Source organism: Pelobates fuscus, chromosome 11 (genome assembly GCF_036172605.1).
Source record: "Pelobates fuscus isolate aPelFus1 chromosome 11, aPelFus1.pri, whole genome shotgun sequence".
Taxonomy (NCBI): domain Eukaryota; kingdom Metazoa; phylum Chordata; class Amphibia; order Anura; family Pelobatidae; genus Pelobates; species Pelobates fuscus.
This window is the reverse complement of record NC_086327.1, coordinates 29,519,493-29,543,484: the sequence shown is the minus strand read 5'-3', so window position 1 is coordinate 29,543,484 and position 23,992 is coordinate 29,519,493. Positions and strand designations below refer to the sequence as shown.

General features: G+C 41.9%; 1 protein-coding gene across 1 annotated transcript; it reads right to left on the bottom strand.

Moving 5' to 3' along the window:
* Positions 1 to 1,130: 1,130 nt before the first annotated feature.
* On the bottom strand, positions 1,131 to 5,681 carry LOC134577396 (ATP-sensitive inward rectifier potassium channel 11-like). The gene is made up of 2 exons (XM_063436110.1): positions 5,572 to 5,681; positions 1,131 to 3,131 (listed from the first exon to the last, which is right to left on the bottom strand). Exon 2 carries the CDS (start codon positions 3,086 to 3,088, stop codon positions 1,895 to 1,897), a length of 1,194 nt encoding a protein of 397 aa, XP_063292180.1. The 5' UTR covers positions 3,089 to 3,131; positions 5,572 to 5,681; the 3' UTR covers positions 1,131 to 1,894.
* Between the last annotated feature and the right edge of the window lie 18,311 nt (positions 5,682 to 23,992).

Sequence of the window (23,992 nt, the reverse complement as noted above, 5' to 3'; positions counted from 1 at the left end):
CTGTACAAATGCAATTAGAAAGAATATACTTTCAATCGGATTTGAAGTCTTTGAGTTCCAGATTTTTCCTTGCAGGTACCTTCAAATTGAAAGTTGATGTTTTTTTTTTGGACATCACATTCTTATGGAAAACAAGAGAGAGGTTGGCGCACACAATGGATAGTTTTTCAACAATCTGTAATAAATATAGAACCTTCATAGGGCAATATAGAACCTTCATAGGGCAACATATATGAGAAGATGTTCAAATATATGTATAACAGGAAAAACTCACAATTTAGAGAGCCATATAAGTCGGCTCTCTACTGTAATAGCAGGTAAGTAGTCCCAAAACGACAGATGGCCGCAGTGGTGATGGTCCCCCATGGAAAAGGATGCTTCAAGTCCCCCTGGATAGAATTTCAGGAACCAGATAGTAGCTCAAAATACTTCTTTATTAAATAAAAGTCCAAATAAAAGCAATAGCACAACGCGTTTCGACCAATACACTGGTCTTCCCTTATAGGACCATCAAAGGCACCCAATGAAGTGGTCTTGGTGCAGTTTGCCTTTAGTTTTATTGATTATCTCAGCCAAGGAGTCGGGACACCAGCAGCAAAGAGACTAGTGCGCACAGGATGAATGGTAAATTAAACAGCTTTCTTAACCCTTGGGGGACGAGGAGGGCGATAATCTACATGATGAGAACACTATAGTGTTAGGAATGCATATTTATATTACAAATAGTGTATCTGTAATGGGTTACTCCAAGCACCATTACCACTTCAGTGATTTGAAGTGTTTATGGTGTCTGGAGTCTGTATGTGCAGTGTTGAGCTATGAAACGCTGTACATACAGAGTTTAACCCCTTTGCTGCTGTAGGTATAACTATACAACAATTCTGGGGTTGGCTAATATCAATTCTGTGCATATTGTACGTCTGTCATCAGCACGCACAGCATGCTGGTGATAGGCCGCCTCCATGCCACCCTTGTCCTTGCCTTAGCATATCCTCCTCCTACACCCCCACCCTCCAGTAAGGGAGAATGACATCAGAAGAGGATCAGGCTGCAGGGAGAACTTGGCCTCAGTACTGGAATTGAGGTAAGTTTATTTATTTTTTTATTTTTTTAAGTCTGGGAAGGGTTACTCTAACCCAAACCAGGGATTTTTTTTTTTTTAAAACACTTGTGTTTGATTAACTCTGTAAGCATTTAACACCTTTAATCCTTCATGTCCACATGTTGTTCCATGATGTATATTGCATGGTTCCTAGCATCAAAGTACTTTATTAAATTGCTGATTTAACAGGATCAGACTTTCTATCATATAAAAGCTCCAACAACAATGTAATAAAACCGCTGCACATTACTGATCAAACTTGTGCAGTCAACAATAAGCTGAACTAAACTCAACAAACGTTATCTTGGAAACAATGTGATACTATGGGTTCCAATTTATCCTTAATGTCAGAAGACAGAATTGTGAGATTCAAAGGTGCACCTTATGCAAGAGTGCTATACAGAGACCCATTAAAAGCTCCCAGCTGCCGCATTTGACTATTCCACAACGATTGTTAATTTGGCTTGGTTAGGAATGTGGAATTATGTCTGTTCAAATCAGGTCTGTATGTCAGTTACAGCCAAATAATGCTCAGAACTGTACCTTTAAATTTTGAGGTGTTACTGAACTCATTTATGTAATACATAGCATGAGGGGTAACCTGGAATGTATTGCAAGACAGAAAAATATCCATCTGGAGAGCAGAGAACATATATTTGTGTGATAATACATTCTGGAAACCTAAGTATATTGTCATTCCAGCATTAAAGTCACGTTGTCTGTTCCAATCTAGAAAGTCACCTCTTGCTAAGAAATTGATGTGAATAAATTATGGTATCATAGTTTGTACAATCACTGTGAATCAGATAAGGATTCATTGCATGGAGTTTCTGTAGCATTATTATTAGTTGGAATAACTTCTCGAGTTTCTCCTCGCCTTTTCTTTACCATTCTAGAATGTTGACCGCTGGTGTAGAGGCCCTTGTATCTCCCTTCTAACAGGTCTTTAGCACTGCATAGTGGACCATGCACCTTCACTGTTTTTCCAAATTTGGAGTAGTCCACAGAGTACCTGCCTTCTTCCTCTGTAACAATGGGAACAAAACGATGGCCCCAAATGATTTCTTCAGGCAAGTAGGATGTCCTTGCTTGGGTAGTGATGCCTGTTGTCTCTACTACACCTTCAAGAATTGCCACCACTTCCAGTTCTTGATTGCAGAGATCGTATGCTGAAATGTTATACAGAGGGCTTTTTTCATCAATGGTGTGGCTGATAATAAGGGGTGACACTAGGAAAATCGAGTTTGTGCCCATAGGATTCTCCACCTGAATATCTACTTGGGAAATAGGAATGATCTCTCCTTCGGCTGTCATCGTCTTCTTGACGATCTGAATCTTGATGGAAGCACTAATGATCATACTTTTTCGAAGGTCTCCCACGCGGAACATGAAACGATATTTGCCATCCCTGCAGGCTATCACAGCATTTTTACTGAAGATAAGAGTTTCAGCTCTGCGGTTGGCTTGAGCAGTTTTCATAAAAATACATCCCAACATGACGGCATTGATAATTAAACCAGATATATTTTGAATGATGAGGATTGTTATAGCCAAAGGGCACTGTTCAGTCACCATGCGACCTCCGAACCCAATGGTTACTTGAACCTCAATAGAGAAAAGAAACGCTGATGTAAAAGACTGAATATTTGTAACACAAGGCACCGAAGAGCTGCGCTTGGGGTCTAGATCTCCATGGGCAAAAGCAATAAGCCACCAGGCCATGGCAAACATCATCCAGCTACAAATAAATGTCATTGTGAAAATGAGTAAGCTGTGGTGCCATTTGAGGTCCACCATCGTGGTAAATACATCTTGCAGGAAACGTCCTTGCTCACGAATATTCTTATGGGCAACATTGCACGCTCCATTTTTTGACACAAAACGTGGTTTCCTGTCCTTTGATTTGTACTGGATTTGTTCAGACTTATCTTCTGCAAGACGAGTTATCAAATATTCTTCGTGAATGAGTCCTTTCCGTGCCAGCATGTTTATATGTGATTATTGCTATCACTCCTAAGGGTTACAGTATCTGTGGAAAGATGAATTACAATTTAGAAATCAATGGTTTAAATCTATCAGGCATCTGTTAACAATGACACGATCGTGATAAACATGAGAAAAGACTGTCTTGCGGTTTATGAAACTAAATGTAGCACTGCAGGGCAAAAACAATATAGATACGTGTGCAAAGCATAAATTAGAAATCATGGGAATATAACCAGCGTATAAAAATGATAATTTGACATTATCGTTTCTGTACTTCTAAGGATGATCTAAGACTATCTGTACCAAGGCTGTTGTCATGAGCATTAGAATACTAATGGATTCTTATATATCTGTGTAAACAAGTTTATGAATCCATCCATAAGAAACAGAGACTAGATAAGAGAATTTGTCAGTCCACATATTGTTAGATTTCGGTTCCTCAACTTTATCAACCTAAACCCCTAAAGCTATTGGCATTGTCCACTTTGTTCTCCTAGATTTGTGACCTTGGAATTGGTCTACGCTGATTGTTAGCTAGTGTTGGTTTTCAATTAGATATCATTACTTTCAATTTGTTTTATCGCAATTACCTGCCAGTTCTGTCCCTGGCCATTTAATCCCTTGTTTGTGGTATCACACGACTTTTAAAAATGCAAGTGCTGGCTTTAAACCTTGTCATTAACTGGAAGAATTATTGCTCTTACCTTCTTATCTGAATCATTATTCCCCTTTTACATACAGAGTCCCGGTTTAGTTTCTTCTTTGGCTCCTACGACTTTCCCTACATTGCATTATAGATTTTATCTACATGTATGTATGTATGTCATTGTGTATAAATCAGTCTGGTTGGCATTGTTTTCCAAATCTGCATGGTTTACTACTGAAATTCTCTCTCATTAGATCATTTTTCTTTTGTTTATATGTGTAAATTGTAAGGTTCAGTAGCTTAAACAATCGCTGGTATCACTGGTTCTAAGGGGGAGCTCTATTGCTGCTCCATTAGATAGACCCTCACACATACAAAACACACAGTCTACCTACACACGCACAACAATGCAACCTCTTCACACACACATAACAAAGCACCTTCTCACATACACACCCTCTCCACACATATACACAAGTCAACTTCCTCACACACACAGCCTCTCCACACACACAAACACAAAATTGTAACCTCCTAATAGATACCGCCTCCCCATACATACACACGCACACACACACACACACCCACACACATAACAATGCAACCCTCTCATACACACAGCCTCCCCATATGCGCACACACACAAACACACAGTAATGCAACCTACTAACATAGCCTCCCCATACATACACACTAACAAACAATAGTGTAACCTCTTTGCTTACACTCACACACATAACCTCTCCCCATTTACACACAACAATGTAACCTCCATACAGACACAGCCTACACACACACATACACACACGCATATACACAACCATGCAACCTCCTCACACACACAGCCTCCTTACATGCAGTCATCATCTACATAAGAAATAAATGATTCAGTTATATTCTTGGTTTGCGTCATTTGTGATAAAATTAGCAAGTGTTATTTTAAACTCATCACAATTCACCGCTTAGTCAACAAAACCGTCAACAGACTTGCAATAAAAAATATAATTACACATCATTGCCACAATTTTAAATTATCTATGTTATACAGTAGAAGCCTATATTATACGGTTTAAGATGTTGAATTTCAAATGCACTGATGGAAAAAATGCATTTCGAACCTAACTAAAATCAGATAATTATGACCACTAGTGAATTGTGGATTTTAAAATGCATGTTTAAAACACATCTGAACAATGTTTACGGGGGATTAAAAAAACAGAACAGAAACAGAACAAACAAATGCAAAAGTCTAGTTAACTAAATTTCTGTATAAATATATAAAATAATGCCTGGAAAATGGATGCGACAATCAAATGACTTTTTAATTAAGTTTAATCCATACAATGCTCAACATTAATATCAAATATCCAAAAGGTTAATCTCCATTCAGATTGCATTACAAAGCAGAGCAGGATAGATAGCAGGCACAATGTCTGACTATATCAGATAATCACCTCTTGAAGACAGACATATAAGGATGGTTCATGTCAAACCCTGCCCTCAATCCCACCCTGCTGGGTCACATTTCAGAACCACAGACAGCTACAGAACCAATAATGGGTTAATTAATAGCTCCCTTTGCTCAGGCACATCACACAGATCCCAGCTTTTTCTGGATTTATTAAATCATACCTTTTCCCCACAGTTTTCTGCATCCTTCCTGTTGAGATATTACCCAGAGCAACATGTACAGGGCCTCTGCAGTTCAATGATTAACTCCAGGCTAGCAGATGGAAGCAAGGAGTAGGGGGAGGTAGATATATATATATATATATATCTCAAGCCTTTGTTACTGTTACATTAATTGCATGAATGAGAGAGTGCATTTAGTTCTTACCTTGAAGCATTGAAGGCAAGCTATTAGGAAAAGCAAGGGCTGGGGGGCCACTTGTCTTTGGAAGGGTACCTTCATTAAAAGGAAAGGATGCTTGCAGCCTGCTTGTAGGATGCAAGGATGCTCACAGTGTTATAGGCTGAATGTGCTTGGGTGCTTAGACCCTGGGATTGGCTAGGATTCTGGGCTGTGCTCACATGACACATGGATACATCAATGGTAGCACAGGAGATGAGATTATAAGAAGCAGGTGTGGACTAGCTAACAGTTTGTTTTAAATTAACCTTTCCTCATCTACAACAGTACAAAGGTCCTCATCAATTGTGTCCTGTTATTGTGCATGTTTGTTCACACACAGTGCTAAATATATATTTACTGCATAGCAGTAATTCCTGGTATTAATGTGCCTGAAAGATTATTGTTATAAGAATGTTTGCTCAATAAAAAATCTGATCATAGACTTTTTTTAAAAAAAACAAAACATATTTTTACTCTATATTATTGGCAGACTTGTTTATAGAATGGAATAGTCTTAAAATATTCTTTTTTTTTTTTTTTTAAAGGTTTTTGTTTTTTAATGTTCAGATTAGTGTTTACTAAAATTGTTGGATTACAGTTTTAACGAATTCTCTGGTAGAAGCTAGCTGTTAGAGGATTGTGGGAAATGTAGTCCAGCACAGAGGAACAAAGAATTGGATACCATTAACCCCTACGATCCTCAATGTCATTGGTGAATCTCTAGTCTATATTATACAAAATAATTTAAAGCTGCACAAAAAAACATACAGCTGGATTCATTCACAAATGTTTGGCTATATAAATTGTGGTGAAAATAAATCTAAATTTAAAAATATAGGCAAAACTGCTGATATGGTAAAACAAATTGTAGTCATGTTTTTTTTCTCCAACATTTAGCTTAAAGCATGCAGTTCAGTTTCAGTGAAGTACGGTAAATAAACACCATTAGCAAAATTCTACTCCACCATTTTCTAAAATAATAAAAATGGAATTGATGCCATAGTACTGAAAATATTGCAAACAGCTGCAGATTGAAAGAAGTGGAAAGCATCTACGATCCACATTCACCTCCTATAGCTAGTCAGCAAGGGTTACAGTATCCATCCATAAAGTACAAGCAGGGATGGAAACAGTTAAAAACACTCTAATATCAACCTTATTGAATACTTAAATAATTCATGATACCTTTGTACAGCCACATAATACAAGCATCTACAACCACATCAAGGTTTTACATTACTCAAATGCTAAGAGCTTCATTAATTAGGTAATAAGTAAGGATTAAGGATGATGTACAGGTAACATGTATTTCTTGCTTGCTTGTTTTTACCTTGAAACAGAATGCCGAAGTCCAATTAATTGTGCTGCTTTTTGTTTAATTGTTACCACTCATTGAAGGACCAATAAAGTCACCCAAACCACTTCATCTCAGGATGCAGTGATCCTGTATGTTTAACCCTTCAAAGTAAAACGTTGCTGTTTCTATGGTGGCTGTCTTCACTGCATTTAATGATTTCCTATGAGAAGCATTGGATGCAGTCTCTGTGCATGCGCATCATGTCCCCAATATTCCATTGCTGGAGGAAGCCATAATAACTCTCCCCTAGTTAATAATAACTCTCCCCTGGTCTTCAATCAAACCTATTTATTTAGGAAAAAGGAGTAACTTCTATCTCACAAACCTGTTCTCTTGCTCTTTCCTTTAACCCCTTCCTGACCGGGGACGTATCAGGTACAGCCAACATAAAATGGTCCTTGAGGACCATGGACGTACCTGATATGTCCGCTACTAATTTGAGCGCTGGAAGCTCCACGGGTTGTTCCACGTGACGCCCTGCAGTGTACAATGTGAGAGAAAAATAACACAGAAAAATGACTACCCAAAAGTTTGACAAAGACTGGTGGTAGAATTAGTGCATGGATAGTGTTAAAATACCACCATTTGAAATACCCTAGGGTGTCTACTCTCAAAAATATATGGTTTGATGGGGGTAAATTACATTGTCCGGCTTCAAAAATGTCCCAAATGGGACATGGGTGCATGATGACCAGCTGTGAAAATTCCAAGTTGGAAAACTGGAATGCGCACCCTCCAAAAAAGGTCTTTAAGCCCCCAGAGAACACGATACACCTATACATGGGTGGTATCACTGTACTCAGAAGATGTTGCTGAACACATATTGGGGTGTTCTTTGGCAGTAACACCTAACAGGAGCTGAGAATCCATGCCTAAAGTCAGTGGCGTACTAAGGGGGGGGCGGGGGGGGCGGCCCGCCCCGGGTGCCACTGACTAAGGGGGTGCCATGACTTCCAGTGTCATGTGTCACCCCCCATCATTACGCTGCGCACAGCCGCCTCACCATTGCGGCCAAACACCGGCGGGACTTCCTTCTTTATGAGGAGGAGGGGGAGGAGCGTTGCGGGCCGCGGCGTCGCGCAACGTGATGACGACGTGCGCAACGCCGTCAGTCCGCCTTCACGGATCTTCAGCGGAAGGATCCATTTCCGGGCGGTGAGGCACCCAGTGGTCGGCGGGCAAGCAAGGCATCATCAAAATGTAAGTATAAAGTAGTTATTTTATGTCTGGGTCTGAATTAATTAAAGGGGGGGGGGTGTATTAATTAGAGGGGGGTGTATTAATTAGAGGGGGGTGGATTAATTAAAGGGGGGGTGTATTAATTAAAAGGGGGTGTATTAATTAAAAGGGGGTGTATTAATTAAAAGGGGGTGTATTAATTAAAGGGGGGTGTATTAATTAGAGGGGGGTGTATTAATTAGAGGGGGTGTATTAATTAAAGGGGGGTGTATTAATTAGAGGGGGGTGGATTAATTAGAGGGGGTGGATTAATTAGAGGGGGGTGGATTAATTAGAGGGGGGTGTATTAATTAGAGGGGGGTGTATTAATTAGAGGGGGGTGTATTAATTAGAGGGGTGGATTAATTAGAGGGGGTGTATTAATTAGCGGGGGTGTATTAATTAAAGGGGGTGGATTAATTAGAGGGGGTGGATTAATTAAAGGGGGTGGATTAATTAAAGGGGGTGGATTAATTAGAGGGGGTGGATTAATTAAAGGGGGTGGATTAATTAAAGGGGGGTGTATTAATTAAAGGGGGGTGTATTAATTAGAGGGGGTGGATTAATTAGAGGGGGGTGTATTAATTAGAGGGGGATTATTAATTAGAGGGGGATTATTAATTAGCGGGTCGATTAATTAGAGGGGGTGGATTAATTAGAGGGGGTGTATTAATTAGAAGGGGTGGACTAATTAAAGGGAGGGTGGATTAGTTAGAGGGAGGGTGGATTAATTAGAGAGGGGTGGATTAATTAGAGGGGGTGGATGAATTAGAGGGGTGGATTAATTAGAGGGAGGGTGGATTAATTAGAGGGAGGGTGGATTAATTAGAGGGGGTGGATTAATTAGAGGGGTGGATTAATTAGAGGGGGTGGATTAATTAAAGGGAGGTGGATTAATTAGGGGGGTGGATTAATTAGAGGGGGTGGATTAATTAGAGGGGGTGGATTAATTAAAGGGAGGGGGGATTAATTAGAGGGAGGGGGGATTAATTAGAGGGGGTGGATTAATTAGAGGGGGTGGATTAATTAGATGGGGGTGGATTAGTTAGAGAGGGGTGGATTAATTAGATGGGGTGGATTAATTAGAGGGGGGTGGATTAATTAGAGGGGGGTGGATTAATTAGATGGGGGTGGATTAATTAGAGAGGGGTGGATTAATTAGAGGGGGTGGATTAATTAAAGGGAGGGTGGATTAATTAAAGGGAGGTGGATTAATTAGGGGGTGGATTAATTAGGGGGTGGATTAATTAGGGGGGGTGGATTAATTAGAGGGAGGGTGGATTAGAGGGGTGGATTAATTAGAGGGAGGTGGATTAATTAGAGGGGGGTGGATTAATTAGAGGGGGTGGATTAATTAAAGGGAGGGTGGATTAATTAAAGGGAGGTGGATTAATTAGGGGGGTGGATTACTTAGGGGGGGTGGATTAATTAGAGGGAGGGTGGATTAATTAGAGGGGGTGGATTAATTAGAAGGGGTGGATTAATTACAGAGGGGGTGGATTAATTAAAGGGGATGTGGATTAATTAAAGGGGGTGCAGCACGGGGGAAGTTTATTTAGAGGGGGTATGTTTAATTAAAGGGGGGGTGCAGGTTTTTTTTTTATTATGGGGGTTGCAGTATTTTATTAAGGGAGGATGTGCACTGCAGATTTTTGTTTTTTATTAAGGGGGTGTGCAGGGTTTTTATTAAGGGGGGTGCATGTTTTTTGTTAGGGGGGTTGTGAAAGTTTTTGTTTTTTATTAAGGGGGTGTGCAGGGTTTTTATTAAGGGTTTGCATGATTTTTTTTAATTAAGGTGGGTTGTGCAGGTTTTTGGTTTAATTAAGGGGGATGTGCAGGGTTTTTTATGTGTAGGGAGTGTATGAAATTTATGTGATCGGGGTGCAGGGTTTTTATGTGTAGCGAGTGTATGAAATGTATCTGATCAGTGTGCAGGGTTTTTATATGAAGGGCGAAGGGCAGGGGTTTTCTAGAAGGGGCGAGACCAGGGGCTTTGTAGAAAGGGGCAGGGGAGGAGTTTTCTAGAAGTTTCTCACCAGCCCCTTTCTACAAAAGCACTGGTCTTCTCCCTTCTACAAAAATGGCGCATTTATAAGAAACCCCTGCCCTGGCCCCCTTCTACAAAACCTCTGCCCTAGCCGCTACATCTTTTGAACCCAGATCCCTTTCCTATGCTATTTCTAAGGATCAGCTCAATAAAGTGGTATGGGTGCCAGGTCCCTCTAGTTTTAACCCTGCAGCTGAAAACATATGTTTCACTGAGGGTTAATCCAGCCTCTAGTGGCTGTCTCACTGACAGCCGCTAGAGGCGCTTCCGCAATTCTCACTGTAAAACTCACCGTGAGAAGACGCTGGACGTTCATAGCGTGCCATGCTTTCCTATGGGCATTTTGAATGCACATGCGGCTCTTGCCGCGCATGCGCATTCGGATCTAACGTCGGCAGGGGGAGGAGAGGTCACCAGCGCCGAGGGAGCCCGACGTTGGAGAAAGGTAAGTGGCTGAATGGGTTTTAAGTGGTGACCTCTTCTCCCCCGCCGACGTCAGCTCCCGAGTGGAGCCGAATGCACATGCGCGGCAAGAGCTGCGCGCACATTCGATCAGTCCATAGGAAAGCAAGGGAAAAATTGTGGGTGTTTTCTTAAATTTTTATTATGGGGAGGGGGGGGGGGGGTGCCACACTCAGGGTCCGCCCCGGGTGCCAAATGCTCTAGGTACGCCCCTGCCTAAAGTAGAATATGTGTGGAAAATAACACAAAAAAATGACTACCCAAAAGTTTGACAAAGACTGGTGGTAGAATTAGTGCATGGAAAGTGTTAAAATACCACAATTTGAAATACCCTAGTGTGTCTACGTTTCAAAAATATATGGTTTGATCCGGGTATATCACATTGGCCGGCTTCAAAAATGTCCCAAATGGGACATGGGTGCATGATGACCAGCTGTGAAAATTCCAAGTTGGAAAACAGGAATGCGCACCCTCCAAATAAGATCTTTTAGCCCCCAGAGAACCCGACACACCTATACATGGGTGGTATCACTGTACTCAGGAGATGTTGCTGAACACATATTGGGGTGTTCTTTGGCAGTAACCCTTAAAGTTCTCAGTACATATATTCTTAAATTGCTATGTGTGTCAACAAAAAAATATTTTATTTATTTTTAATTTGGGATAGATTGGTGGTAAAATGGTTGCATGAAAAAGAGTCAAAATACCCCAAGTTTAGGTTGTCTTCTTTAAAAAAAATATATACATGTGAAGGGTTATTCAGGGATTCCTGACAGATATCAGTGTTACAATGTAACTTGTGTTAATTTTGAAAAAAAAAATGGTTTTGAAATAGCATAGTGCTACTTGTACTTATTGCCCTATAACTTGCAAAAAAAAAGCTAAGAACATGTTAACATATTTCTAAAATCATGACAAATTTTAGAAACTATTTAGTATGGGTGTTTTTTTGCGGTTGTAGATGCGCAACAGATTTTGGGGTTCAAAAAAGTGTGGGTTTGTAAATAATATGATATGATGAAAATAATGGTATCTTTAGAAAGATCATTATATGGCTAGAAAAACAGTATATAATATGTGTGGGTACAGTAAATGAGTAAGAGGAAAATTACAGCTAAACACAAACACCGCTGAAATGTAAAAAGAGCCCTGGTCCTTAACGGTAAGAAAATAGAAAAACGGTCTGGTCACAAAGGGGTTAAATGGACGCACTCCACTCATACCTCAAGTTTTTCTGCATTCCCACCTTATTATTTGATTGATATTCCCCTTGATGCCCTTCCTATTGTGTTGTTATACCTACCTCCTCTGGACTCTAAGCTCGTTTGAGCAAGGTCCTCATCAACCTATTGTTCCATTTTGTAATTGTCTCATTTATTGGTAAATTTTCGACTTTCTATAATATTGTAAAGCACTGCGGAATATATAAATGCCAAAAGTCATAAATAATAATGACGTGTTGCGAGGTAGAGAAGCCAGGTCGGGAGTGCTGGAAAAAGGTAAGTAAAACCTTTATTTTAGAAATTTTCTGACAAACGGGAGGGGGGGAGGGGGTCTTTATATTACTAGGGACAGGGGCTTTAGGGGTGACAAGGATGCTATAGTGTTCCTTTAATGTTTTCCCTCCCCAATTTAGGCTTAACCTAGAAAGAGATGAGCACTTTCACAAAAAAAGACCCGTAACAGAACTGATTGTTGTGGTATACAATGAGCATAATTTATTTAAAATGCACATTAAATATTGATAGGCAGTAGGCTGATGTTCACGGATAATAAAAATAAAACTCAGACAAAATAAAGTACTAGGGTAAGTAGTCCATGATTTATTAATATTTGTGAAAAAGTCATCATAATTAACATATTAACATAAACTTTGTTTAAATCTTACGATAGGTGGGAAGGTGTAAAATGTCCTGCTTCTGTCAGCATATTTGGGAAGCAAAATAGAATAAGCGCGCGTAATTTAATTTATGATGTGTAAGGTGCAGGAGTTGTTGACTGTCTGTAACGCTAAGTATGATATAAATGGGAGTTGTTAATACTCAGGATTTATATAATATGTATTTGTAAGGTGTGAATTATATATATATATATATATATATATAAAGCCACAGTCTTTATCCTGCAAATGAAAGCCTCCATCTTATTACCTGTCAATCATGGCTATAAACTGTGCCATGCAGGATACTTAAGGGGTAATAGGTAGTCAGCAAAGAAAACATAGAGGGGAATTGAGAAATTAAACAATGTTTCTATTTTTCCCCTTCATATGCAATGTTTGCCCTGGCTCCGCCTTGCTTGAAACGGATTGTGATGTCATTTTCCAAACCTCTATAACCCATTTGAGAGGGGGCACCTTTCTGTTGTAATATGCCTTATTGGGCACTGTGGAGAAGGTACCCCCTCTCAATTGCTTTAAAATCTGAAAATGAAAGGTTGTGCTCACCTTGAATCCAGTGCTGGTTGAAGCTCCCTTACTGGTTTACCGCCTCCCCCACAATCCCCGTTATAACTGGCAGTGTTATTTTTGGCGGAAAATTTCAATTTAGTTTTAGTCTTAGTCTTTTGACTAAAAAGCCATTTTTGTTTAAGTCGTATTTTAGTCATCTGAATTGTTTTAGTTTTAGTCTATTGTTATTCGACTGAATCTCAACAAAATTAACACTGGTCACTGGGGCTGTGCGGGGCCCTTTTCAACCTATTGTTCCTGTAAGTTTTTGTAATTGTCTCATTTATTGTTAAATCTCCCCTTTTGATAATATTGCAAAGCTCTGGCGCTGTATAAATACCATTAATAATAATAATAATAATTCATAGCAAGACGCTATAAGAACTTTGAACGCAGGTCAATGATGTTCCTAAGAAGCTTTGAGAGAATGGTATTGATGCCAAGGCAGAGAAATGGTTTCTCTAACAGCAGGGAAGGCAATGCTTCCTTTCTACACCATGTGATTGTGTTTCTCAATCAATTACTATGTGCATATTTTATAAAGAAGGAGGCAGGGTCTGTCTCCATAGCTACAATGCACTGCAGCGTGAATCGAGGTGAAGCAAAGTAAATACACAATTACATAATTTATAAATGCTTGCAATAACATTTTTTCATTGTCATAAGATATATATATATATATATATATATAAAAGGGTAAATACAATATTATCATGCAAGTATAAAAGTATAAATGCACGCACCAGATGAAAACAATATAATGTGCCTCAAGGAGTCTCCTCCGATGTCTTAATGGAGGCTGAAATGGACCCAGGGATTACTGGACAAAATAGAAAATAAATACAACTGTCCAACATGTTTCTTCCTGAAATTGGAACTTCACAAACCACAATACCAGACAGTAACAATAAAACATATTCAATATAAGCTTGTTTTTTGTTGTTGTTGATATCTGCTGTTTTAAACACTTTTGCCACGAAGCGTGTCGTGTGGACGCTGTGACACAATACTTAAAAGGAGGTTTTTGGGCACCATAGCAACTTCGTCAATATGAAGTTTTATTGTGCCAAGAGCTCCTGGGGGCTTACCTGAAGAGGTAATGCTACTGACTTGCTTAGAGTGGTCAGCTGGTGCTTTAAGCCAATCAGTAGTTCCCTATTTATAAAAAGTAATGGGGAGCTACTGATCGGCTTAGAGTAACAGCTGTTCGCTCTAAGACAATCAGTGGTGCCCCTGCCCGGAAGCTCTCTGTGCATCCGCAAACTTAATTGGAGAATCCACTGGCCGCGGTTGTCGCTGGCGACACGAGATCCGGCGCTGCAGAGCATTTTTTATGGTTCAACCATTTGAGAAAGGTATAACCCCTTCTGGTAAGAAAGAGCCAGGGACCTCTGGGCCCCATAACAACAAAAATTTTATGACGTTGTTATGGTGCCCACACAATTTCTTTAATATGAAAAAGGAGAAATTATGCAGGAATGACAGACAATGATGCAGAGGGCTCATGTATTGTGACAACTCCTCTAGACTGCAAGCTCGTTTGGGCAGGGTCCTCATAAACCTATTGTTCCTGTAATTGTCTCATTTATCGATACATTTTTTCCCTTATTATAATATTGTAAAGTGCTGCGGAATAAGTTGGCGCTATATAAATACCAATAGTAATAACATAGGCGTGCGCACGGGGTGTGCCGGGTGTGCCTGGGCACACCCTAATCCCAGCGGCACGCGCTATGTATTGAGACCGGCAGGGGGGATCTCAGGATCTCCCCTGCCGGCTCAGACAGAGCCGGCGCTATCTGAGCGCCGGCTCTGCTCTCAGCCTCCCCTCACCGGCTCACAGGCAGGGAGGGAGGCAGGAGAGGACCCGGGGAGCTATTGTCAGCAGCATGTTTTTTTTTAAATGAAGTATATATATATATATATATATATATATATATATATAATATAATCTGGCACCTACTTTCCTACCTCTGCCATATTTATACACCTTCGGTTGGACTGAGGTAGAATCCAGACAACTATGCCCCCACACACACACACATACACCAAACATGTGTAAACAAGGACATGATGTGTTATTATGACAGAACACAACTATTTAGATACATATTAAAACTATTTACACACTATTAACACACGGACACATACACACTCTTCGACACAGATATACACACTGACACACACACTGGCAGGGCCGGTGCAAGGATTTTTGCCGCCCTAGGCAAAAGTAAAGTTTGCCGTCCCCCCCCCATATGACATCACAATGCCCCACCCATATGATCTGCCATGTTAACTAACGCAAGTGCTGCAGTGCCGCCGTGTTTACATTAAAAGGCCTGCAGGGACAGGCTATAAACACCAGAACCACTACATTAAGCTGAAGTGGCTCTGGGGACTATAGTGTTTCTTTAATGTGAGGTAAATTAAAGATTAGTGCCACGAATAATATACTAGATTGCCTACTTACAACCAGATGAGGATGATGATGGACCCTAGCTGCAGTCTGGCTCCACTGGTCTGGTGTAGAACAGGCTCTCTGGAGGCTGTTTGTAACTGTGGTCACAAAAATCAATGTTCTGGGAGAACGGGAAGCAGCTCCATTTTTTTAACGCCCTTTACACAGCTCAAGGTCTGGGTCCCAGGGTCCACCTTCATGTTCCACCTATGAGTTGTCCTGATGTGTATAAGGAATGCATTGTGTGAATCTGTGTTTGTATGTGTAAGGGCTGCAAGGTGTGTTTCTGTGTATGTACGGGATGCAGTGTGTGCGTCTGTAAGGGGTGCATTGAGTGTGTGTAAGGGTTGCATTGCTTGTTTGTGTGTGTCTGTGTGTGTAATGCATTGTGTTTTTCTGTGTGCAAGGGGTGCATTGTGTGTGTGATGGATGTCAATCTCTCCCCCCTCCCTTGTCACTCTCTTCTCCCCCTCTCCCTCCCTTGTCCCTCTCTTCTCCCCCCTCCTTTGTCACTCTCTTCTCCCCTGCTTGTCCCTCTCTTCTCCCCCTCCCTTGTCACTCTCGTCTCCCCCGTTGCTACTCTCTTCTCCCCTCCCAACCCCGTCAATTCCCCTCCCTGTCAATTTCTTCCCCCCACCCTGTCAATTTCTTTCCCCTCCCTTTCAATTTATTCCCCCCCTTTCAATTTATTCCCCCCACCCTCCCTGTCAATTTATTCCCCCCACCCTCCCTGTCAATTTATCCCCCCCCTGTCCATTTATTCCCCCCCCTCCCTGTCAATTTATTACCCCCCCCGTCCATTTATTACCCCATGTCCATTTATTCCTCCTCCCTCCCTGTCAATTTATTACTTCCCCCTCCCTCCCTGTCTATTTATTTCCCCCATCCTCCCTGTCAATTTATCCCCCCACCCTGCCTGTCAATTTATCCCCCCTCCCTGTCCATTTATTCCCCTCCTGTCAATTTATTACCCCCCTCCCTGTCCATTTATTACTCCCCCTGTCCATTTATTCCCCCTCCCTCCCTGTCAATTTATTACTTCCCCCTCCCTCCCTGTCAATTTATTACCCCCCCTTTACATTTATTCCCACCCTCCCTTTCCATTTATGCCCCCTTCCCTTTCTATTTATTTCCCTCCCTCCCTTTCCATTTATTCCCCCCCCACCCTCCCCTACCTCTATTGTAGCGTGGCCGAGCCCTGTATGATCCGCGGGTACAGGGAGCTTTTGTTTCCTGTACCCGGCCGTACTAAAAGGAAGTGCACACTCAGTGTGCACTTCCTGTTAGTCCGGTCGGGTACAGGAGACAGATGCTCCCTGTACCCGCGCACCATACAGAGCTCGGCCACGCTACAGTGAGGGAGTGACAGGAGGGAGAGCTGAGCGCTTCCCTCCTGTCAGCCCCTCTCCTCTGGCTGCGCCCGGGCGGTGCGCACTCATGGACGCACCAGCCCGGGCAAAGCTGCAGCCGCCTGAGGCTCTCTACAGAGCGCTCGGGCGGCTGCAGCATGAGGGGGGCTGGCGCTCCTGGCGGCGCCCCTTCCCAAGGGGCCCTAGGCGGCTGCCTAGTCCGCCTTACAGGTAGCGCCGGCCCTGCACACTGGCATATACACACCTTGACACACAGATACCCACACAGACGCAAACAAACAAAGATTCCCACACTTGCATATTTTTCAGATTCCCACACTTGCACATGCACCCACTACTACCCACAGACACACACACACACACAAATACTCACACTGGCACATACACTCAGATACACAAACTGGCACATGCACACACACACTCAGATACCGACACAGAAGCACACACACGTACACACACACTAACACACACAGATGCTATCATCGATAATATCTAACAGGTGGATAATCAGAAAGGGGCATTTATCATATATAATATCCCAGTAATCACACACGCAATCCTACATACAGTGTGTGTGTGATTTCCGGGATATTCTATATGATTTGCAGGTGTCAGGGAGCCTCATTAAAAATGTGGGAGTCTCCTGGAGCTACTGGGAGACTTGGGATGTCTGAGAACCTGACCTTTAGGCTCCTGCTTCACTCACTACACAGAGCGGTGATACCATCAGCCATCGCCCGGTGTGCTCTTCTAAGCAAAGCAGAGATGCTGCAATGCCTGTACATAGCATATACAATAATTGGGTCGCGCCACAGTAAAAACAGATAAAATAATATAATACAGATGATGTAAAATGTTTTTTTATACTTACATTAAAATTATAAAATGTGGGTAATAAAAGAGAGTCCAGCTTGTTTAGGTGCTTGAATGAGGAGTGGATCTATAGTTGTGGACTCTTGAGATAGTTGAAACTTCTTGGTCCGGTTTAAGCATGCAAATAGAAAAAACTCAAATAGTGTAGTTTGTCACAGGCACGCAAATGTGGACTTTAAGAACAAGTAGTATTCTTACTCACCTATTTGAGAGCTAGTACAAGCTCAGGTGTAACTGTCAGTGGCGTTGATTCCCCACTGGTAGGATATAGGTAGTGGTTGTTGATAGGTTTCTTGGGATGAAGGTTTTCCTGGCAAAGAAAGAGAAATACAACAGAAACAGTGCTCTCTGTATAAAAATTACAAATAAAAGTATGGTATAAAAGGTCTTATACTCACATTTAAGTGAGCAGGATATACTGCTCACTTTTATTGGCGTAGGTGGTATAATCCCCACCTCGGATTCTTTAGCGAGTAGATCTTCACTATTCTTGGTGACCAGGTTAATAATAAGAAGGTAAAAAGTATATAGCACAAAAAAAGTTAAAAGGCCAATATTCATTCAATAGTACACAATAAAAAGTATTAAAAATAGCCAAAATGCGTTTCGCCAACACAGGGCTTCATCAACTGGCAGTAAAAAACGTAGCGTGCCTGGTCCCAATTCTGAATGAATTCCGATCGCATTGACAATTCTCATATTTACTAAAGCCAACTGTGATCAAAATTTGTTTGGTGTGACCGATTCGGTAACATTGGTATAGATGCGGAAATCACTGATTTTGTGAACTAATTAGAACCAAACTACAGCACCGGAATTGGAAATTATCATATACTTGTATAATAGCAAGTGAATGATAATTTGAAGAGTTATTTGCTTGCTGACAGTGCAAGCAGCTAAATTTTAAGGGGAGGGGCATAGTGTCTTCTGCCCCTGGTGGTGGGGGTCCTAATGAGTATAATACGGGGAGAGGGACCTATTGTTCCTCCTGGCCCCCACCCATGCCCCCCTTATTGTACTTATTAGAGGTCCCATTGACTGGCATGGTTGGGCTCCAGGAGAAGTGGACACTAGGTCCTCTTGCCAGTATAGATAATATAGCTCCAACTGCATGCAGAGGTGGGGGCCAGGGGAGGAGACACTTGGTGCCCCCCCATTATAGATAATAGGGCCAAGGCCAGCCAGCATGGCTGGGGGGCAGGGAGTACACAAGGCCAAAGGGCCTTTTTATAGAGATTGGGCTGCAATGGTTGCCCAGTCGCTATTTTTAATATTTAGTAGACATGAACCCACCTGCCAGATGGCAGATGGGGGAAAATGGAGGTTAAATACCTCCATTATAGCAATATGGGGATCTTATTGACCCCCACAGGATTTTGATTACTAATTTTTTGTTGTTGTTGTTGCTATTTTCATGGGGTGACTGGCTAGCAAGCGCTGACACATAATTAACCCTCGCACTGCAGATGATTTTTAACTATTTACCTGCTGGCTTCTGGCACTTTCAGATGCCAAATAGCAAGTGAATGATAATGTGTGATTCTTGTGCTGTATATTGGTTCGGATGAGTTTGGAAAATCAGCAATTTACACATCTGAACAACTAATGTTACAGAATCAATCAGACCGACCGAAGGGTAAGCTACTGAGTTTCTCTAACCTTTTGTCCATTCTCTGAGTTCTCATATTCTTTGTTTTTGTTATTTTTTGCTATGTATACCAAGTTATTTGCACTGATATGCTGGGGACTAGTTTTACCCCCAGGAGATGTGACATTGGTAAAATTGGCAGCCCAGAACTCCTGATTGCCTAATGTCAATTCTGTGCATATTTTGCAGCTGTCATCAGTGCTGCATGCCACTACAGACGTGCTAATCTTCCCCTTTTGTAGATTGATTCTCCCTCCTTCCCTCCCACTGTGTGCTCCCTCCCACCTCCCTCTATTGCCCTCGGTATTTTTTATTTACACCCTCTATCCCCCTCCACTCCCTCTCTCCATCGCCGACCCAGAGTGAGCGCGTGCGCTCTAAACCGGCGAAACAGACTTATCACAGGCTTGTTAATGAGGAGCCTGTAATTGGACCGCAGAACGCCCCAGTGACATCAAAGGGGGTGCGGAAGTCAGTGCCGGGAGCTCTGTTGGGTGCTGGATTCCCCATGAGTAAAACTCTTTATTTTACATGTCATTGTGCAAACGGAGAGGGGGACCTCCTCCATAGTGCCCAATAGGGAATTTTACCAAGGTAATGGAAAGGTACTCCAAAAGGGCTGGAGTAACCTTTTGATAAAGTGATTGGTATTTCTTCCACCTAAGTAACTAGTGAATATTATAAGAACACTTCAATGTGTTAAAGGACCACTCTAGGCACCCAGACCACTTCAGCTTAATGAAGTGGTCTGGGTGCCAGGTCCAGCTAGGGTTAACTAATTTTTTTATAAACATAGCAGTTTCAGAGAAACTGCTATGTTTATCAATTAGTTAAGCCTTCCCCTATTTCCTCTAGTGGCTGTCTCATTGACAGCCGCTAGAGGCGCTTGTGTGATTCTCACTGTGAAAATCACAGTGAGAGCACGCAAGCGTCCATAGGAAAGCATTATGAATGCTTTCCTATGTGACCGGCTGAATGCGCGCGCAGCTCTTGCCGCGCGTGCGCATTCAGCCGACGGGGAGGAACGGAGGCGGAGAGGAGGAGGAGAGCTCCCCGCCCAGCGCTGGAAAAAGGTAAGTTTTAACCCTTTTCCCCTTTCCAGAGCCGGGCGGGAGTGGGTCCCTGAGGGTGGGGGCACCCTCAGGGCACTCTAGTGCCAGGAAAACGAGTATGCTTTCCTGGCACTAGAGTGGTCCTTTAAGGTGGTTATAGGTGCTGCTCAGAAACGTCACTTGGAGAGCGTTCATACCGTTTGAAATTCACTTTTAATTCCCAACAATTCTCACGTTAGTGAATAATCCTGTTGAAAACGTCTGAAATATAAAAATCATATAGCTATAGCTTCCAAACACCATAACCACTACAAAGCGCTATAACAGTCATGTGCTTGGAGTGTTCCTTTGAAAACGTTAATTGTATTGCTTTCACCAATGATAATCTTCATGCAGGCACATCACTTGCAGGATACCAATTTGTCTTGGAATTGTAAGCAATAATGTACTATTCACTGTTTTGATATTTAAAAGTTTTATTACATAATGAAATGCTATTACAGAAAGTATAATACCATTTTACTTTATCAAATGGCTATCAATCCATTGGACTCTAGAGCATTGTTTCTTCCAACAGTTGACTAATGGCATTCTGCTATTTAATGTTTGACTTACATTTAAGGGAAATGTAGGTATCGTGCCTTACTGTACAGAGATTGTTTTAGTGATCTATATGCTTATTGTTTATAGATATACTGTGCAAATATTTCAGTTCATGAAAGGAAACATACAAGGTTTCATCCAGGTGAGTCTCATGATTCAAAATTCTCATATTTACTAAAGCCCAAATGTAGATGGGAATTAGGTCGGACCGAGCGAATATGTAGCAATCAACACATTACACTAAGTATCCAGGTTAAAATAAGTATTTACGCTTCTGAACCACATGCAAACTATAGGTCAGACTGAAATCCTGACATTGTTAAATAGTGTGAACAGTGTCCGGTATTTTGCAGTACGAATGGCTCTGTCCCATTGGGTATGGGGCCCTTTGGACTTTAGTGAATTAACCCCAATAGTTTTCATACAAATATTAGAGTTTCAAATCTCAGATGGTTATTCACAAACTCTGAATTTTAGTTAATTAAACATGAATGGCAAAATGTAGGCTATAGTAACAATCTGCCTGCTTTATTTTCAGTTATGCAAATCAGATTTAATTTACTGAAATTCAGAGTTTAGTATATATTATCGGGGTTTTAACATACATCTGAGAGTTGCATGGTTCTTACACAAATTTTACAGCTTTCCCCTACATCTGCCACTTTACCACACTCCCTCTAGTATGATAGCTCTTTTGAGCAAGACCCTCAACAACCTCTTTTCCTGTGCGTCCAACTCGTATTGTTGCAAATACATGTCAGTTAGTTCACCTATTGTACAAAATTATGGAATTTGTTGGCGCTTTGTAAAAAAAAAAAAAGAATAATAATCTCAGGTTCTCAATGTTTCTTTCCAAAAATCTCAGAGATTCGTGGTTCTTAAAGGACCACTATAGTGCCAGGAAAACATACTTGTTTTCCTGGCTCTATAGGGTCTCTAGGTCCCCCCCACCCGCCGGGCTCTAGGGAGTGGAAGGGGTTCAATTTACCTCTTTTTCCAGCGCCGGGGCGGGGAACTCTCCTCCTCCTCTCCTCCTCCTCTCCTCCTCCTCTCCTCCTCCTCCTCCTCCTTCTCATCGTCATCGGCTGAATGCGCATGAGCCGCGCGCGCATTCAGCCAGTCCATAGGAAAGCATTCTCAATGCTTTCCTATGGACACTGGCGTCTTCTCACTGTGAAAATCAATGAGACAGCCACTAGAGGCTGGATTAACCCTATTTTCCTGGCTAATCATGGCAGCATTTACCATATGGGTTTAGCTCCTCCCTCTAACCCTCAGGACAGGAAACACAATAATTAAGCATACCTTCCCCTAGTATAATAGGGACCCAAGTAGCATCCACACCTCAGTCTTTTCCTGTCCTCCTAGCCCTAGGACAGTTATTTTTTTTTTCTTTCAGTTTGTCTGAATAATTTTTTTTTTTGTCTGATATGGTCTTGTCCCTGTGGAGGTCAGCCTCCCTCCACAGGAAGCCCAGGCACATATAGCCCAATCTCTGAGGAGTTGGGAACCCCTGGGAGCCGTGGTGGTTAGTTCCCCAGGCTGTTGGAACTCACTGGTATCCGAAATGGGAACTCCAGACCTTGATCAGACGATCGGCATGACGGTAAGACGCCCGCACATGCGCAATGCGCACGACCGGAATCAGAGTGATTTTGCCGTTTTCCAAAAAGGCGGTTTCGCGATCTCGCGCCCAATGAGCACATGTGCGTTCCTTTAACCCCTTAAGGACACATGACGTGTGTGACACATCATGATTCCCTTTTATTCCAGAAGTTTGGTCCTTAAGGGGTTAAAGGTACAGAGCGGGAAATTTGAAATGGCGGTATTACAGTATAAAAAAACGCTTGTTTCTTTTCCCTTTAAAGATACAGTGCTTTATTAGACTGTTTCTTAAGCTCTGCAGGTAAGAAATTTACTTTTATCATTTATAATAATCCAAATGTTTAGGCTGGGAATGCATTACCTTTTTTAATGTTCTTAGCCCTACAGTCACTATGGATGCATCATCCCCTTCTGCAAAATCAACGAGATCTGCAATAGGTCATAGGTGAGCAACATTTTTTTTTTCTTTTGAATTTTCACGTTACTAAAAAGAGTGCATGGAGGGTACAGTTTCATGACTTCTGTGTCTTACAGCCCTCGAGACCGGTCCTGTCCCAGATCCCCATCGAGGAGAAGGGAAAAACCGGCAGCCTGCCCTGGATGTGGTGCAAGGCCAATGGATAACTGCAGGCTCTGCAGAAGATGCTTAGCCATGGTTGCAGGAGAGTCTGATCGCCAGAAGTCACCGCAAGCCTCTACCTCTTCAGCCAAGGATATTGCTTACTGGATTAAGCAGGCAGTGGTGGAGGGAATTGCAGAATCCAATAAAGGTAAAAGATCAAGAGGTGAGACCTTCGGCATGGACTCAGATCAGTCTGGCGACGACTACACACAGGCTTCAGCTTACCTGGATTTAGAGCCAATCTCATCCAGCGAAGAGGAGTATATGGAACAACCTTGCTCCTTGAACTCCAAAGCTATGGAGCATTTGATTATGGCAGTCAGGAGAACATTGGATTTGCCTGAAGAGGCTAAGGAATGTTCAGCTTCTGACAGACATTTTGGTGATTTGCACAAGAGAAGACCTTCCTTTCCAGTTCACAGCTCTATTAAAGACCTGATGCGGAGAGAGTGGCATAATCCAAGTAAAAGGATTACTAGTCAAGGAAGGCTTTCTAAATTATACCCGATTAAGAAGGAGGATTCCAGAATGTGGACAACGGTCCCAAAAGTTGATGCTCCTATCATTAAGGTTGCAAAAAGATCCATGAGGACTCTTTCCTCCACAATAGAGCTTGTCAGATGGGCACGGTGGAACCTTCGC

Excerpts from the sequence above, each read along its gene's own strand:
- LOC134577396 (XM_063436110.1), bottom strand. The coding sequence starts at position 3,088 with ATGCTGGCACGGAAAGGACTCATTCACGAAGAATATTTGATAACTCGT.